Source organism: Drosophila biarmipes, chromosome 3R, assembly GCF_025231255.1.
Source record: "Drosophila biarmipes strain raj3 chromosome 3R, RU_DBia_V1.1, whole genome shotgun sequence".
Taxonomy (NCBI): Eukaryota; Metazoa; Arthropoda; class Insecta; order Diptera; family Drosophilidae; genus Drosophila; species Drosophila biarmipes.
This window is the reverse complement of record NC_066616.1, coordinates 6,409,837-6,427,673: the sequence shown is the minus strand read 5'-3', so window position 1 is coordinate 6,427,673 and position 17,837 is coordinate 6,409,837. Positions and strand designations below refer to the sequence as shown.

General features: G+C 43.7%; 2 protein-coding genes across 8 annotated transcripts in view; one reads left to right on the top strand and one right to left on the bottom strand.

Annotated features, from left to right (window-relative positions):
• The first annotated feature begins 1,519 nt into the window (after window positions 1-1,519).
• LOC108027377 (zinc finger protein rotund) overlaps window positions 1,520-17,837 on the top strand; it is a 42,316-nt gene continuing 25,998 nt past the window's right edge. Inside the window, exons 1-4 of one of the 7 annotated variants that reach the window (XM_044093025.2) lie at window positions 1,520-2,105; window positions 2,997-3,624; window positions 11,120-11,680; window positions 17,145-17,246. In XM_044093025.2, coding sequence (XP_043948960.1) covers window positions 3,142-3,624; window positions 11,120-11,680; window positions 17,145-17,246 — 1,146 coding nt within the window. In that variant the 5' untranslated portion in view covers window positions 1,520-2,105; window positions 2,997-3,141. Of the gene's footprint in view, window positions 2,170-2,991; window positions 3,625-9,166; window positions 10,563-11,119; window positions 11,681-17,144; window positions 17,247-17,837 lie in introns of those variants that run through there. The other 6 variants (XM_044093021.2, XM_044093024.2, XM_044093028.2 and 3 more) reach the window with 6 other exon arrangements.
• On the bottom strand, window positions 6,953-7,355 carry LOC108026997 (uncharacterized). The gene is given in 4 exon segments (XM_017098197.1): window positions 6,953-7,000; window positions 7,002-7,108; window positions 7,111-7,217; window positions 7,219-7,355. Coding segments are annotated over 4 exon segments (399 nt in total).

Genomic DNA, 17,837 nt, shown 5'->3' with positions numbered 1-17,837 from the left:
AAGAGCGCAGCCCCGCTTTTTCCCAACTTGCTCTTGAGCTCGGCCAACACTGCGTATGAGTGAAATTTTTTCGTCCGCCTCGCCGCCGCGCTTGAAATGAATATGTGCGATTATTAGCCGCAAAAAGCGTGTTTCGTTTTTGCCACTGACTTTGGCAGTTTTTGCGGATTTTTAATTTGAATATTACATGTATTAAAAACTCATTACTACGCGTGGTGCGCCATCGAAGTTGGTCAATGGGCTAATGGTCGGCGGATGCGATTTTTTGTCTTTCGCCGTGTCTCTCCCGCGGCAAATTATGCATTTGGGATCGGAACAAAGGCATTAAATATGTGTTGTTATCGTCCTTTTGACTGTTTGCCGAATCTAATTGGCAGGAAATTTGCCACACGGTGTGGGAAAAATTATAGAAAGGAAGACAGATTTGTTTCTCTCGAGTAAATGGCTCTTAACTGTAAAATTATAAATTTAAATACAAGCTAAATAAAAACAATAGATTTTTAGAATAAAAATATATATAAAGTTATTTATGACTATGTTCAAGTATAATGCCCTATTTTACCATAGTGAATAAATCATTCCTTTATATGTATTTATTATTCGATTATATGTAGCTCATATAGACTGTCTGATCCTTAAAAATAAAAGAATTGGGGAAGTTTCTAATAAAAAATGTACGCTTATAAAAATCCTTGAATATATTTTCTTAAAATACTATATTTATTAAGGGGTTAAAGGTTCCATATAGACAGACTGATCCTTGAAAATCCGAAAATAAGAACCTTTTGAAAACAGAAATGACCCTTTTAAACCCTTCATAGCTTGCAATCGGTCTTGGGGTCATGATCTTTAAGAAACATCCGGAACTCTCTTAAATTGGAGAAACCCCCCGTCGAGGACCAAGATATTAATGTGGTTATTTTATGATTACAAGACTGATTCATGATCTCGTCTCCATTGACTGTCTTGAACTTTCGTTTCTGGCCATTACGACGCCCCCGCGTGCTACCATAAAGACTGAGCCGTAAAAACGGGGCGCAGCATTAACCATTCGGGGGCAGCGGGCAGCGGGCAGCGGACAGCGGACAGCGGACAGCGAGCGACGTGCAACGTGCAACATGCAATATGCTCATTCATGCTCAAAGTCAGGAGGAAAGAAAAGCCACTCAGGCAAAAAGCCCGAAATCAAATCAGAGTTGCTCAAGAGACGCGGCGGCAAAAAGCGAGCGGCAGGAAAAACCACAAACAATTTTTTCCTCGCATCCCCGTCGCATCACCCCAAAGAGAGCGAGAGCGCGCGAGTGCGAGTGCGAGAGAGCGAGCGAACCAGTTTTTGCCGCCGCAGTGGGGCAAAAGGAGCAAAAAGCTGCTGCGCAGGCGTCGCCGTCTGCCCCAAGCGCGCTCGCCACGGGTGCGAGCGGGAGCGCAGCAGCGGAGCGAGAGAGAGCTGAGCTGCGATTTGGCGGCGAGTGCGAGGCATTTGAATGTTTTTTTCGTGGCCGCACTCAGCATTCGAGTTCGGAATTCTTGCGAGCTGGCAGCACTTTTTGCCGCTGCCGCTGCCGCTTCTGCTGAGCCAAGCCAGAGCCTGAGCCTGAGCCAAGCGCTAAGCCAAACTAAACCTGGCCCAAACGGCCGGCCACTCGGCCACTGTCCACCAGTTGGCCACTTTCGCGCGCGTTCCAGCCAAGTGCACTCCGCAGACTTTTTGCCCGCGTGTCCCGATCCGCGAAGAATTCTGTCGCAAAGTGCAATGCATTTTCGCCATTCCGCAAGTGCAGCTGCTCCCCCAGCTCGCGGTATCACAATTAAAAAGCGAGCCGAGTGAAGTCGCAAATTGTTATCACCACACGTCGTCTCCGCGTCGTCTTAGCTGGCCAACAGAAGCTAAAAAGAAGCCGAGCCCTCGCAAGGGTCGAAATTGGTCAAGTGCCGATACATTCAGGCCGTAATAAACGTGTTTTGTGCGATTCTGCGTTGTTTTTGTGATCACGATCAGCTGAGCGCCCCAAGTGAATGCAAGTGAATATTGAGGAATACCCAAGTATATCCCGACGAAATTACAAGAATATCAACGAGCCAAGCTGAAGAGTAAAAGTCAAATGGTCAGCCAGCAATGCAATCAGTTTCCTAACCGTGGGTGTAGAAGAGACCTTATCGTTACTAAGGGTTAGTCATATTCTTTGACTTTATTGTCGTAAAGCCGGAAAACAGCTTACTTGCTAACAATAAGATTGCTTAACCTAAAAGAAAAAAGGGCTAATTACAACCCCTTTTCAACATTTTTAGGTTTGGAAGGGATATTTTAAACAATTAGCCATAACCACATTCAACGAAAATGAATTATTCAGTAATGCTTATATGCAATTTATATGGTATTCATTTTCAAAAAGTTTACTACGATTCATTAAATGTTGTTGTACTTTTATATTTTTTTTTAAAAGGTTGAAGTACAAAAAATAAAATCCTTGAGCTTCCTTATTTTGATTTGCAATCTGAAGAATTGCTATTTTTAGTATGAAATATAAATACTTGTTTACGTCAACTGCATACACTTCAACTTTTTCGTAACCCCGTAAAAAACTTTATATTTTCTAGAAATCCAAATTCATAGCAAAATAAATTGATAATTTTATTCATATTTGACGCATTCCAAAGTCCTTAAGGTACCTAATTATGTTTATATACAGCAAAGGTCACATTAGCACTCCCTTTTACCTTTGAAATATTTATGAATTTAAGTCAGTCGAAAACGACTCATTACTCATATCACGTTTGTCATTGAATTCATTAAATCATTCCCGAACAATTTCCCCAACTAATTAAAAACTTTGAGAAAAAAGATGCTTGAGATTTGTCTTATTTATGGCTAACTTCATTTTAAGCTACTTGTCCGCAATATTGTTTATGGATTTAGTACAACTTCAGGCTGTTAGCATACAGTTTTAGAATTTATGGATTGCTCGCTAACCAACTACCTTTAATCATCAGTTTAGCTAATCTCCAGCAAAGTGTGAAGGGAACCATCAAATAGAACTACTTAAGAATAATTGAGTCCAGAGTGAAATAGATTTTCCGAGTGCCCCAGGTGGAGTTTAATTAGGAAAACGCTTTCAAGAACCGCCAATCGAAGGTGCTTAAATGATTATGCATGGTACCTGGTACAAGGGACCTCAGTTGGCGCACCATCCTCACTCGAATCCGCACAACAGCCCGCACGGCCACAGCGACTACCACCAGTTCCGCTCGTACCCCTCGTTCGTTGTGACCCCCTACCACGATGGTAGCCACCTCCAGGGCCCGGCCACGCCCATTCCCTGCCCGGCCCCGCCAACGCCCTGCAACGGCTCAGCCTCAGTTCCAGCGTCGGTTTCCGTCTGCCAGACCGGCGGCCAGGGATCGCCAGTAATAGTCGAGGGCTCCTTTGCCGCCGCAGCCGCAGCCGCCGCCGCTGCCGCCGCTGCTGCCGCCGCCTCCGTCGCCGTCGGAGGATCCAGCTCCACGCCCCTGCTGCCCAGTCCGCCCATCAAGATCGAGCAGGTCTTCGGCGAGCCCTCCTCGCTGGGAACCGTCGTCGAGGATTACGCACTGGGACTTGACTGTCCCGTGGAGCATACGTTTCGGGTAAGTCACTGAGAGAAATTTAATTTGCTCGGAGAAAAAATGTTTATAATGTATATATATATAAGGAGCTGAGAATTATAGGTTGCATCTAAAGAAGTGAGAAAGTGCTCTGTACCTAACCAGTTTTTAGGATTTTGTTAGGAAGCTTCGTAAATTGGTGCATTTTCCAAGCTAAAACTTTTTAGAAATATTATTCGAATTTGCGACAATAAGCACCGCTAAGCCACTCAAGTTCTTATCAAATCAATCGAAATTCTATCAAAAATATAATAAATATGAATAAGAAATTGATTATTACGTTTTGTTAAGTAATTTGTTAATGTTTAGCGCGAGGTTCATTCTGTCAAAATTAAAGTTATATTTTTTGAAATTATTTTATGGTAAATGAAAAGTAGTTTTTAGTTTTTAATACAAGGCTTAAGAAAAGAAAGCAGTTTGTAGCAGTTTCATAAAACTTCTCAACTGTGAAAGCTTTAGCAAACAGGTAAACAGAAACTTCATTTAACATTCTGGTTGTCAATACCAAAAATTAAAACGAAATACTTTTATTCGAGTCTTTATTTTGATAGAAATATATATCCGTAGTTTGTCTTTAATAATGTTTTTTTATTCTTAACAGTTATACATGGGTAATAAAGTAAATAAAATTAGGAGGCACTCAGAAAAATGTTCCATCAACTCCAAATTTCCAAAATTCATACCGAATAAATGTTTGTGTGTACCTGTGTTTTTGAAGAAATACTATTGCTGGTATATACAGCTGGGCGCTGAAAGACCGCTGCACCGCGCTCCTTATTACCCAATTTTAGAGCAGTGTATGGATAATGTTATTATGTCAAATTGTTGGTTGGCGTCTGCATTGGAGCAGCTGCTTCACTTGTTTTCCCTCCTCTCGCACCACCAAAAGTGGGCGTGCTCCAAATCAATTTCCATAAAATCATCCAATAACACTTAAAGCCGAGCAGGGCAAAAAACCGAAATGCACAAGTGGCAGGCGAGTAAAAACACGAAAACAAACACGCCCCCAACTCGAAGAGCGCGTGAAAGAGCTCGTCGTGCTCTCTTAGGGGGAAAGCAAGAGCGTGCCCCAAAACAGAGAGCTCGTGCTTTCGAGTGTTTTTGTTTGGGGAAACGCTCAAGCTCCGGCTTGGCTTTTTCCGAAGGCTTAAAGGACACTTTTTCCGAGATTGGTTCGTGCACAGGATACGCCATAATTGCCTGGCTTTCAAAGCTTTTCGCTAACTAATGGCGGAGTCAATTGGCTTCGAGTGGCTGAAAAATTAAAGCAAATCAACAGGTGTCCTTTCCGGGAAAGGGCACGAGGGCTTAGGGATAATAGAAGTAGCTTTCAACCTGTGGAGTTTATTCATTTTGAAAGGAACTCAAGTAAAATCATGGGCTGCCATTTTAGGATGATTTAAATATTGTTTATTAAGAATTTCATCCATTTGTGCTTGTAATTGATATGCCAAATTTCTAAATATTTCTTTAAAATAAATACTAATGGTTTGCACCAGTATCATCCTTACTCTCTAACTTAAAAGAGCATGCCATAATAAATTGTAACCGTCTCACTTGCGCATCTTATGTCGCATAAATTTCAATTATCCCGCTGGAAACCATTTTTTCCGTAGATTTTTCTGAGCTTTTAATGCATCTTAAAGGCCAATAGCATTTGCTTTCCTCCTTGGCGATGCAAAATGGACGCACGTTCCTTACGCTTATCAGGACATTTCACCCACACAGCCCTACACATGTGTGTCGACACACAGCTGTGTGAGTGTGTGTGGACTGCCAGCAAAGGGCAGCGGAAAATCCTTGAGCATAAAAGGGAAACAAGAACGCAGCCAGCACAGGCACATAAAAACATATGCTCCTGGACAGGATTCAGTTTGGGGCCCCGGCCGCCGACTCGCTGCTCGCGTGACGTCGACTGCGCCGCCGGCTGCGCTGCAAGTGCAACTACTGCACTCTGAAATCGTTATCCTTATTTCTGCTGGTAGAGGGTCTGCGTGCTGGTCCCTCGTACTTCCTTTAAGCAAATCGGCTTAGAAGAGCGCTGCAAGAAAGTAATATTAATATGGGTTTGAAATCTACCAGGATAGGGTATGATTAGGAAAGTGGTAGGGCAAAAGGACACCGCACCAATATACACAAAGATCGCTGTTTACTATTTATGAAATAAAGTAAGGAAAGTAAGAATTTCCATTTCAGTCTTCATAGGAAAAAAGTCATTATTATCAAAAGTGCAATTATACGAAAGACTACCTAAAATGTTGTTTAACGAAACACAAATTTTATTTCTTATGCTTTTTCTAGGAATCAATAATTACTCATAAAAATTTGATAACTGCAACTTAGAACCATTTTTAATTGAACTCCTTTACGAATCTCCACTTAAAGTTCTTAAACTTAGCCTATAGATCAATAAATTCCTTATAATTATTAGCTGTCAGTTTAGAAGTTTTCGGGTTGTTACAATGTAATATTCAAAGATCTTACTTTACAGACTGGATTAAACTTAAAAAACTGTAAAGTGGGAATCTAATTTGCAACTTTATTGAAATCGTTCGATGAAAGCTTCCCAATTTCCGTTCAGTTCCTGAAATCACCTCGATCTGTTGCGACTTGGGAGTATCCTTGAATGATTCTGCCTGTCGCACAGACACTGTCCCATTTAAAGGGGAAAAAATTGCAGCGGATAATAGAAAAACATTCAGAGAAATTGCACAGCGAGCGGCAACAAACAAAACAACGCGCTTCAGCTGGGCTGCGGAAAAAATAGTAAGAAGAAGGGAAATAATATAAACAAAATGAAGGAAAAGAAATTGGCGCTCGTGAAATGTTAACGGGCCAGGAGGGCGCTGAGTGAGCAGTGGCGGAGGCAGAAGGATATATATCTGCAGCTATCCCCGAGCAGCGACGCCGGCAGAGGCAGCGGCGGCGACTGCGGGGCGGGCAGCGCTGAATGTTTTTATCCTTTCTTCGATGTGTCGTCGCGGCATTTTCCTCTGCTCCTGCCTGTGTGTGTGTTTGTGCGAGTGTGCCAGTGTGTTTGTGCCAGGACATCACACGGTTTCGCTTTTCTTTTACAACTTTTTGTTATTATTTCGTTTTTTGCTCGACGCCTGCAATGTATTTCTTTCAGTTTGCTGGCGTTTTTTGCTTCATGTGCAAGAAAAAATACAATTTTACTTGGCTTTTTTATGTCCGAGTGTGAGTCGGTGTGTGTGCGTGTTTGTTACTGCTGCTTTCCCGAGCTCTACTTCTTGAGTTTCCTTTTCGCGCGCGCCATTTCGCTGCTGCTTTCCACAGCTCCTGCTGCTACTTACCCGTACAACAAACATGGCCATAAGTCGCCGGAGCGGAGCTCGCTTCCGCTCCGTCTGCTTTCCTTTTCCACCAGTCGCTGCCTCTGCCGCAGTCGCAGCCGGCGTCGCTGCTGGCTTCGCAGCTACTGCGATTGTTGCATGTGGTCCGGGTCTGTTGCCTTTGGCGGGCTGCAACTCTCGTTGTCTTCAGTTCGCCTGGGCCTGGCCAAATCTATTGGTCGCGGTGCCGCGCTCGCGTCCGTGCTACATCCGCATCCGTGCCGCATTCGCATCCGCATCCGTAACCGTGTCCTGTCGCGGTCGACCGTTGCGGCCACCGCACGCCAGATGGCGCCTCAACGTGACCAGGGCTGAAGAACTGCAATTAGGCCGATTTTGGGGGTGGATTTGGTACTTCATAGAGGACTCCTGAGATCTGTGTTCCCAAGGATGGACTTTATAACAAACACCCGGACAGGGCTAGGCAGCTTCTCTGCCCAAGCTGATTATAGTATACCAATTCCTGGCTTGGGATTTAATATACTTCTCAGGAAACGATTATATTATCCCAACGATAAATTTAATGAGCTTTTAATGGGATAAAACAGCGGTCGGCAACATCCCATAGTGAACAGCTCTGCTTAGCCTCTGACGGCCCCCTTACAGCGTACGACAGCAGTCGTCTGCCCCCTGCAAATTACTCACACAAATTTAAGAAACTCCTTATTGTGTTGATTTAGAAATATTTTTTAATTGCCTAACCACTATAGACAAAATTCCTATACTTAGTGGAAGGATATACATGTATATGCTATTTTGGCCTGGGCAAACGTTGTTCATTGTTTAGTCTTAATGTATATATTGTCTCAAATCCAACCAAAACTAACAATTTAATTTGATTTATGTCGGAAAAGATGGAATTTTGCTGATTTATTAACACTACATAGTAACCTTAGCTTTTATATTTTTATTTATTGTACTCTGTAGCTCAAAGTTCAAAACTTTCTGGGCCTTCCTTCCGGTCTAAATTTATATTTACAGATTAATGATATACAAAAATGTACATATGAATGAGAGGAGGTAGAGATTAACAACTTAAATTAGTTGAAGCGGGTTATCTGATTTTAAAGAGCTAAAGAGTTTCATTTGAAGGGCTAATTAAAAAGTCAGTTAGTTCTATAAGTTAGTTCATAATATATTATTAGGCGATTCTGTAATATCAGAGTGTTAGCAACTAAAAGATTTAAGCTTTTAGACTTTCCCAGCTGTGCTCACTATTTTTGCAGTCTGATTTGGCATTGGCTTGCTCCCAAGTACCGTCAAACCAGAAGGAAAATGCCAAACGCTGTTTTTCTTGTCTACGCCTACGGCAAGCACAGCTTTTCGAGGAAAACAGGCACACAGGACCTCTTAGAGAATGTTCAGCTCTCACACAAAGTCGCTTGGAGACGGCGAGGAAAAATCAAAATAATAAAAATCACAAACATGAGCAAACCGTATGAAAGAAAATCAATCCGCCGCACCGCCCCGCCATCCGCCCTTCCGCATGTCGCGCAAATTCAGCTTTATTTTCTGTTTTTCCCCCATTTTTCGCTTTTCTCACAAGAAAATGCTGCAGTGCGCGCTGAAACTGCAAATGTATGTCTTTATAACGGGCGGTGTGCATAAAAAAGGAGCAGGGGGGAATTATAAAATAAAAAGGGCAGGAATAGCAAAACTGCGCCCGGGGAAGGTTGCGAGGAGCAACAAAACATTCACAACACACAAGAGTCTCAGCCAACGCACACATACACCGCGGCATTCCTTTATGTTTCTGTGTGTGCGAGGGAGTGTGTGTGGGGCTGTGTGTATGAAACATTCGCGCGCGCTCGCCATTTTCTTTTGCCTTGAGCTGCTGCACTTTGGCTTCCAGTTGGGCTCCTCAGTTGTTGCAGGTTATCCCACGCTCGCTGACGGACGGAGACGCAGACGGACTCACGGACAAGACGGCCGGACAGCCGGACAGGCGGACACCCGCAGACCCACACAAACGCACCCAGGAGTCCTACTAGCAAGAGCTCACACTCGAATCCTTTCTTAGCAGCCTCAGAAATGGGAAGCGCGGAAAATGGTTAGCTGCGACTTAAAGTGGCGTATACGTGATAGCAGCACCGTTCGACGTGGCGTATACGCAATATCAAAGCAGTGGCCGAGACAAAAAACGTGCAAAAGATACCGAGATTAACCATGAAAACTTAGAGCCAAACAATGGATTTCAAAAGCAAAGTTCCTTTAAAAAAGTGCAAAAATAAAACCATGTAACTCCAAAGCCAACCAACACAAAATTGCAACGCAAAGTTCCTATCACCCAGTGCAAACTACACTTAATATACGAGCTAAATATATTCATACTCCACTTTTGACAAATAAAATAAACTACGTAGTATTTTAAATAAACAACTAAAATATTTATCGAACCAAATAATCTTTTAAATAATAATAACCAATATAAGTGAACACACAACAAATTCGCGGGCGAAACCAAATAAACACAAACCATTTGACGGCTAACTTAACACTCTACTCACCCACCGAGTGGAAATCGCCACCAACCAAAATAAAAACCTAAGCCCCGGCCACAAAATGAAACAATCATAGATGAAAAGTAAACAAAACCCGACCAGCTGAGCAAATAAATCAAAACGCAGAGACAACGGGCGCCGAGCACCGACAAAGTGTTTACTAAACAATAAGCGAAACAAAAAGCCAACATGGTCAACATATGCAAGTAAAAAGGATTCCTACACATGTCCATCAGTAGGATAACCATAAAACTCATAAAAAATAGGAAACTGCCAGGCGGGAAAACTTTTTCAAGGTCGTTGCAAGTTCCTGGTGGCAAATCATTTCTATTTGTTTCAATTTGGTGTGCAACCAAAAAAATGAAAGGGGCGGAAAAAGTTTTGAAGTGCACTCCGCAGGGGGGATCTAAAATAGAATAAAAGTTAAGCCCAAATAAAAAGACATCAAATTTGGTTGCAAGCTTTTTGTTCGCTTTCGGTATGTTTTTTCAATGCGGGGGAGTGTGTGTGGAAATCAAGCAAACTGTGCTTCAGTTAGATAAATTGCTGTGAGCGGGGGACTCCCCCACTTTCGAAAGTGAAATTGTCGAGCGGGAGTAAAAGCGTTGCCTACATTTGGGCTCCACTGGGTTCGGTTGTCATGCACGAACTCGTGGGCAAATACGGCCATCCGGACATGGACTTGCTGAAGGATCAGCTAAAGCGGGGTGGCTACATGGGCCTCGGGCCGCCCACCCCCGGTGCCGCCGCCCCCGCCCCCTCGCCCTTCCTGATGCCCGCGGAATTCTACAAGAGCCTGTTCGCCAGCGCCGTTCTGCAGCAGCAGCAGCACAAGTTCTACGCCGGAACGCCGTCGCCCAGCCCCGCCCCCAGCTTATCGCCGTCCTCGGGACGCTCGCACCCACCCGGCAATTTGCTGTTTTCCACGGCAGCTGCAGCGGCCGCCTGTGTTCCGGAGAGCGGGAACGGTCCGGTGAAGACAGAGCTCGAAGAGCCGGATCAGGAGACCCAGGACACCGGCGGTCAGGAGCAGAAACCCATCATCGAAGGGAACCCAAACGACAATGTTAGTATGGGAGTGCGAGCAGAAGTAAATGAGGGGTCATAAATGGGATTTCAAGGGGTTTAATTTTGATTATTTTGGGATGCAGATAAGTACAAATAAAACAAGGCTTTCCTGTGTCTACACTCCCTGCATGGGTAACTAAAGTGTGTACTCCGAGCGACGCAACCCTTAAATTAGATTACTTGCCCCACAATTAAAACGTAATTGTCACATGAGGAAGAATGTTTCTATCAATGCCACTTACGTCGACATGATACTTTGGATATTCGAATAGTGATTAAAGGCTCTAAAAGAGGATAAGATAGGAGGTCACTTAAAAAGCATTCATAGTTTATTTATTGAATTAAATTTGTAATGTACGGTCTCCTACACCTTCTTGTTCGGGAGTATTGGAACATTTTAGTATGAGTAGCCATTCAGCATATATTAGCAGAAATGTAGATGGCCTCGTAGCGACTGGTACATGGTATGAATGCCATTAAAAAGGCATTTCTTTTTCATGCTCAATACATTAACCAACAAAATTTTAAAATGTTTGACGGAACCCCTTTTTACAGGCAACAAACCATTTTTCATTGCAGAAGCCGCACAACAACAACGGTTACTCGTGGTCCACCGGCAACAACAACGAGGTTGTCAGTAATAGCAGCAACAACAACAGCCACCCCACAACACCACCCACTCCGCCCCACGAGGCGGGCGCCACCCAAGCGACTTCAGTGTCCGCAATTAATTTGAATCAAGCCCAACCCGCATCACAGGCGCGTCCAAACTTTGGCAGCTCCATAAAGTCACCACCATCAGAACCGGACGCGGTCACCGTAGCCACGTGCAAAAGTCAGGAGAACACCGCCAGCCAGAACCCAGCCTCATCGGACCCCCACTCCGACCCCAATCCGGCCCAGAACCCCAGCTCGAACTCCACGGCCGCTGCCGTGGCCGCCGCTGCCGCCGCCGCTGCCGCTGCCAACATGCCGATCGGCGGCGTCCAGGGCCAGAATCCCACCCAGGGCCTGGTCCACTGGATGAGTGCCGTGATGGCCGAGCACATGACCGGCCAGACGCACCACGATCCCGGCGCCGTGGGCATGCACTACATGTGGAACGGCAACGTAGACGTGAGTACCGCCGATTTTGACATACGAGGGCGGGCGGGGGAAACTCGAGAGGCGTGTCACTTATTATGCTAAGCCACACTCGAAAAAATGCAAGATTTGAAATAACGTTTCTATGTGTTCGGGTACACCTTTTATATTTTGGCAGTTCATAATGACACTGTTTTAAACTTTTGAAGTGAATTTGAACTAGGCAGATTTGATTAACTTTTAAAATAGTTTGTTAACCGTACTTAACACAACTTTATTTTTTATTTGCGAGAATAAATAGTGTATTAAAACAATATCTACAAGGTAACTTTAATTAAAATTAAAATATTGTTAAAAACGTAGTAAATTTATCATTAAAGACTTTTATTGTGACTGGTACTTTAACTCATAAAAGACTCCTTAAACTTGAAGTAGGAAAATTTTAGCTTGAAAGTTCATTTTTAGTTCAAACAGCTGAAGAAAATACATTCCTCAGAGTAGTAAGAAGATAGTTAAGTAAGAAAATTGGCGTAAAATATTATTTAAGGCCCGAAGGCCAAACAAACTTCAGTCCAAAATTATAAAAAAAATGTATTTCCTTCAGTGTATTAACTTTGGACTTGTCGCTCAAGTTTGTCTTTCAGTTTTCGCTGTTCGTGGACTAACTTTTCAGAGATAAAGCAAGTGAGACGCAGATGGCAGAAGGGGTATGGCCGAGCTGGGAAAACTTTTCCACTTGACACTGCAGCCGGGTGCTTCAGGCCCTGGATGATAGTGGTTCCAAGAGACCAATGAAGCTGCGCCATAATTAATATGCAAGCAAACTTGCCCGGCTAAGTGAATTAAATGAGTGTTAGCTGCCTGTAAAAATGAAGCGGGAGTCCTAATTGGATTGCAGTCTAATTCTATATAGTTGATTTAGATTTATATCAGCACTCCGAGCTTATTAATAGCTCTTTTTCTTACCTTCCAATGCAGTTGATTCTTCCTAAAAACTGCTAGGACTCTGAGAGGAACTGCCTAGAATTTGACTAAAGACAACGACCTTAACCCTTGAGTCCTGCTTCAGGTCACGTCTCTCGCCGTAGAGCCCATTTCCAGTGATTTGGCAACAACAACCCCCTTTTCAATTCCAGCAGCTCATCTGCGACGATTCTCCTGGACGGGAGTGGGCCACCCACTCCACCGCGACCCCAAAGCCAACCCCCTCCGCCGCACTTTCACTGGGCGAAACTTCGGGCCAACAACTGTTTCGGCCAACTCAACCCCATCGCCGTCTGCTCGCAAGCCCTCAGCCCTTCCCATTTCTCCAAGCAGACGCGACGCTGAAAAAAATCCTTTTGAGCTTCCCCTTCCTACGACTTTTTATACCTTTTGCTGTTTTGTTTTTGCCGCTGCTCCTTCTGCGAATTTCCAGCAAAACGCTTTGCTCTCTGCTCGCGTGCCACGGTGTGTAAAAAAGTCGTAGGATTTTTTCCTTGCATTTTTTGTGCGTTTTTCAAGATGTAAACAAGTTTTTCTTTGCGCGACGCGTTAAACATTGTTTTGTTGGTCTTGTTTTCACCCTCCCCTTTTTAGTTCCGGCTTTCTTTGTTTTTCCTTTTGCTTTTCATTGAGCTTCAGCGAGTTTCCCAACATTTTTTTAAGGAGCAGCGAAATTATTGTTTTGAATGGAGAGTGATTGTCTCCAAGGACGACGACGTGTCCGGGCAGAAAGGTTCACCTTGGATTTCCAACCCGCCACCACTCCAAGCCACCCAGAGTCTCTCTTCAATGGACTCGTTAGCGAGTCCTGCGAAACCCATTTAAAACTTTGCTACACCCGCATGATTCTTAAAGGATATTCGTAGTTAATTAATTTTTAAAGTTGGACAATGGTCTCTCCTTTCCGTCCATCCATCTGCCCTTTGCCAACTGGCTGCGTCAACAATCAGGGCATTTTTTGCTGCTGTTGTCACTTGCATTAGCAAAATTAGTTAGCCGAGACAGAAGCAGTGCAAGTTGCCAAAGGAGCTCATTAATTAATTTCGCACTTAATTTTCGCCGGAGCACGAAACTAAAGTAGATTAGTTAGACGCGGATGAATTATATATCTCTCAAACACATTCCGAGCTTGTCTGCCGCGCAAGGGAAACCACCGACCGCGGCGCGCTGGAACACAAAGCTTTGCAATTAATACTTACGCGTCAATTAGAGAAAACCCGTCAACGGAAAAGTGAAAATTGAAATGCGAAGCGAAACATGCCGGCCACAGTCCACCTTCGCTCCAGCCCCGATCGCCATTGAGTACGATTCTGCATCCGAGGCCAAAACTGACTAATGGGGCCAGTCACGGCACGTCGCTTTGGGAACGGAGTTGGAGCGAAAGCGAAAAAACAAGGGGCGGAAAGCAGAACCGCCAAAACCGCAAGCAACTTCAATTTTTTAAAGTAATTGCAACAAAGTTGGACACAATTTTTGTGTAGCAACAAAACCAGCCAGAGCCAGAGACAACCTATTCTAACCTCAGACCTCGATGCTGCACTTGGCGACAAAAAAACTAAGCAAGAGGAAAGGTTACTGAAGAGTAGCCGAAGATCCTAATACACTTGGTATATTTTAATATATACTGGTGCTTAAAACTTTTAAGGATATTTTTGGGGTTTAATTTACCCTCCTGTTGCAAATGCAGATCTATTTTAGAAAGGGGGTTAGGTACTAGGCTGTAGATTTGTAAATTTTCGATCTGACAACTTCCTAATCATTTGTTTTTCCAGAGTTTTGCCTACTTACTGACTTGTGTATTTTAATATTTTTTTTTTCTATTTATTCTATTTTAATCACATTTTACCATCTAAGTCTGCGGGGGTATTAAAAGTATAAATAATTACTTTATTATTTTTTTCTTTTTATGAACAAAAGAAATCGACCAGCAATTAAGACACATAAAAAAGGAGATTACCATTTTTTAACAGGATTATGAAATTATTATAGGAAATCCTCGAATTAGGTGTAAAGCTGTCTTAGCCCTTCCGAAGGGCATTGCAGAAATGAGACTGAAGTGCGGATGGTCAAACATTTGAACACGAAAAAAAGCAGGAACTTAGTTGATTTTTTCTTTTCGACTAAATGCGAAAAAAATCAATAGGAGCAGACAGTGGCAACATGACTAAAAAGATGTGAAGCCAACGGAATAAAATAAAAATGAAATGCACACGGAGAAGGGGCAGGGGCACGCTAAACCAAGGTGAGGGCTTCACGAGCGGAGTGTGTTGCTGGAGCGGAGCGTCTTGCGAGGAGGGGTTGGAGCTGGACCACCCAGACCGGGCCGAAATCCCCCGGCAAAGGTTGCTACAGTGTGCAAAACACGCTCGGGGGGCTGGGCTCGGGGACCTGCGAGACCTGTCGGATGGACAGGACGTGCAATTGCAGGGGAAAAAAATGTTTTAACGTTTTCCGCCTAATTTTTTGCACTTTTTAACGCTGCATAGAGGCGGCTAAGCCACCCAATCTGCCCCACCCACCGCACGCGACGTCGACGGCGCTGCCAGCTGCCCGGCGAAGGGGTTAAAAAATTTGTTTTGATTTTTTTCCTCTAGAAACTCTACGTTTTTTCCTTTTTTTGGAGCCTCTGAGCGAGACAGCAGAGGAGAAAGAGAAAGAGAAAGCTGCCGCTGCGCGCTGTGCCATTTTTTGCGTTTTCGCAAAATGTCTTCCTTTTTTGTTCCTGTCCATTTTTGCTGCGTGCTGCAAACCGAACTTGGCGGAAATGGAAAATGGGAGTGGGCCGGGCGACGCCTTCCTGTTGTTGCTGGACTTGTATTTGGTGCTGGGCTGTTGGTTAGAGAGCACTTCCGTCCGTCGTCCGCCGTCCATGTCCACATCCACATCCACAGCCCTGTCCGTGGCTCTGGTCATCTTCATCAGCAGCTGCGTCTGTGCGTGTGTCTGTCCCTGCGCTTTCCCGCTTTTTTTCCTGCTTTTTAGCCCACCTACTAACTAGTCATGGCTGCAGGGGTGGGGGTGGGAGTGGGTGCAGAGTTGGCCAAAGGATCGAGAAAGAGACGGGGAGAGAGAGGCAGGACGAGGCAACTAAAACAACAAGGCCGGCGCTCGGCGGTTCACACCCACACGGGCGCAGCCCACGCACACTCGCATACGTGTGTGGGCCTATCACACAGCGGCCAACTCCCCTTGCGCTATGCAACACTTTTTTAGTTGTGTTTTGGCCTGCTTTGTTTTGCTCCGGTTTTTGCGATTTTGCGTTTTTGCGTTGGGCCAACACCAAAAGCCGCCGCACTTTTGTCGCTCTCGTCGACATTCGCCAGCGCCGTCGCTTTGACACCTCGATTGTGTGCGGCGCGGTTTTCTATTTCAATTGACACTCACATTTATTTGTATTAGTATTTCGAGCCGTTGGCCACCTCTTTTTGCACGTGACTTTTCTTGGCGGTTTCCGATTCATGCCGCCCTTTTTGTGCATTTTTTTGCACATCGCAAATGAAGATCTTGTTACAATAGATAAAGAGCAATCGGAATTGGGGGGTTAGCAATTTGTAGAAGCTCTGCATTTTTATTTTTGAGAGAATGTATGGAAAAAAGTATATCAATTAAGTGGTTTTCTGTTTCGAGTGATACAAATATTTATCGGTAAGAGAATTCCTAACACTTGATGCAATACATATTTGTCAGAGCTTGAAATGGTTTTGAAAAAAAAACGAGATAGAATAGTTTGATTTAAAATAAAAGGGGAACAAAAATATTTATTTTTAAGGACTAAGCGCTATACAACATTTAAGAGGTGAGATAAGGCAAAAATATCAACAAATTTCTCTTACCTAAAACTTTTTAACAACTAAAACAAATATGCAACTTAGGCGTAGTAAGAATTACTCATACGACACGTGTGACAACATGTTACATGCTGACAGACTTGATTATTCTGTTTTTAGTATTGCTAAATGAATTCCATTAAATTAACAGGCAATAATATAAAATGTTTAAAATTGCTAGAGAGGGATTACTTTACCATTTAGTCATTTATTTGTTAGATTACATTAATCATTAGCAGTAAAACTACTTTTTTTTAATGCAAGGAACACAATTTCCTATGCAACTTTGGCAATCGAGTAAATCATTTTGTTCCAGTTAACTACACATTGATAAGAAAATATATTAAAATAAAGGAAACTCTTTCATTCAAATAAAGAAGCATAAAAAAACTGCTATAATCGGCAGAGCCAAAAATTAAAAAGGAAACAAAAATTGTTTGAAGTGCATAATGTTAGGGACACATTTCGAGTTGTATAAACTTGTATGTTAATGTTGTTTCTCTGCATAAGGTAATCAAATTTTGTAAAATGAATTAAATATAATACATTTACTTTCGCAATCTAAGCGCTAGTTCCCAAGAAAGTAATACGAACCCCTGCCATTTTCTGTAATGCGATATGAATGTTCTGTTTCATGTGCTATTGGCCGGCTAATTGACCAACAAACCCGAAACCAACAACCACAGCATGCCAAAGACATAGGCGATTACAATCTTTGGCCGCAAACGCCGCGCAGTTATCAGCATGCCAGCGAGCATCATCCGATGTCCCTGAAGCAGGAGTACGAGGTAAGTGCCCGCTAAATGCTCGCCACAGCATGTTTATCTATAGATCCGTATCCGAGCGGTGGTAAAACAAACTGGCATAACTTTATGGCTCGCCGAATGGGGGGAGGCGAAGCAGAAACAAATTCTAAGCTCGCGTGCCGCCATCGCTTTGGATTTGTTTTGGCCCCGCTTCCTGCAGCACCCATCCGCCCATCCATCCGCCCATCCATCCGCCCATCCATCCACCCATCTAACCACCCATCTAACCACCCATCACGCTTATTTACTTTCATAGCCCACTGTGTCTGGCAAAAACCAGACCAGATTTTGCTTTTGTTTCGCCGCTGCAATATTTGTATTTGTATTTTCTTGTTGCATTTGGGGCTTTCCCGCCCGTCCTAAGCATATGGAAATTGTTTAGAAAAAGCCGGCTGCCATTTATTTTTGACACAGCCGGCGGCAGGCCAAGTTTATTTTATTCGATTTCCATTTTGGCATGGCATCGATGACGGCGGCGGTCATGTCGTCCTAGGTCATGTCTGGCTGGAGGATTTTAACCCACATTCGGAATTTACATGCAATCGAAAGCGGTGGCATTTTTTAGACGTGCTT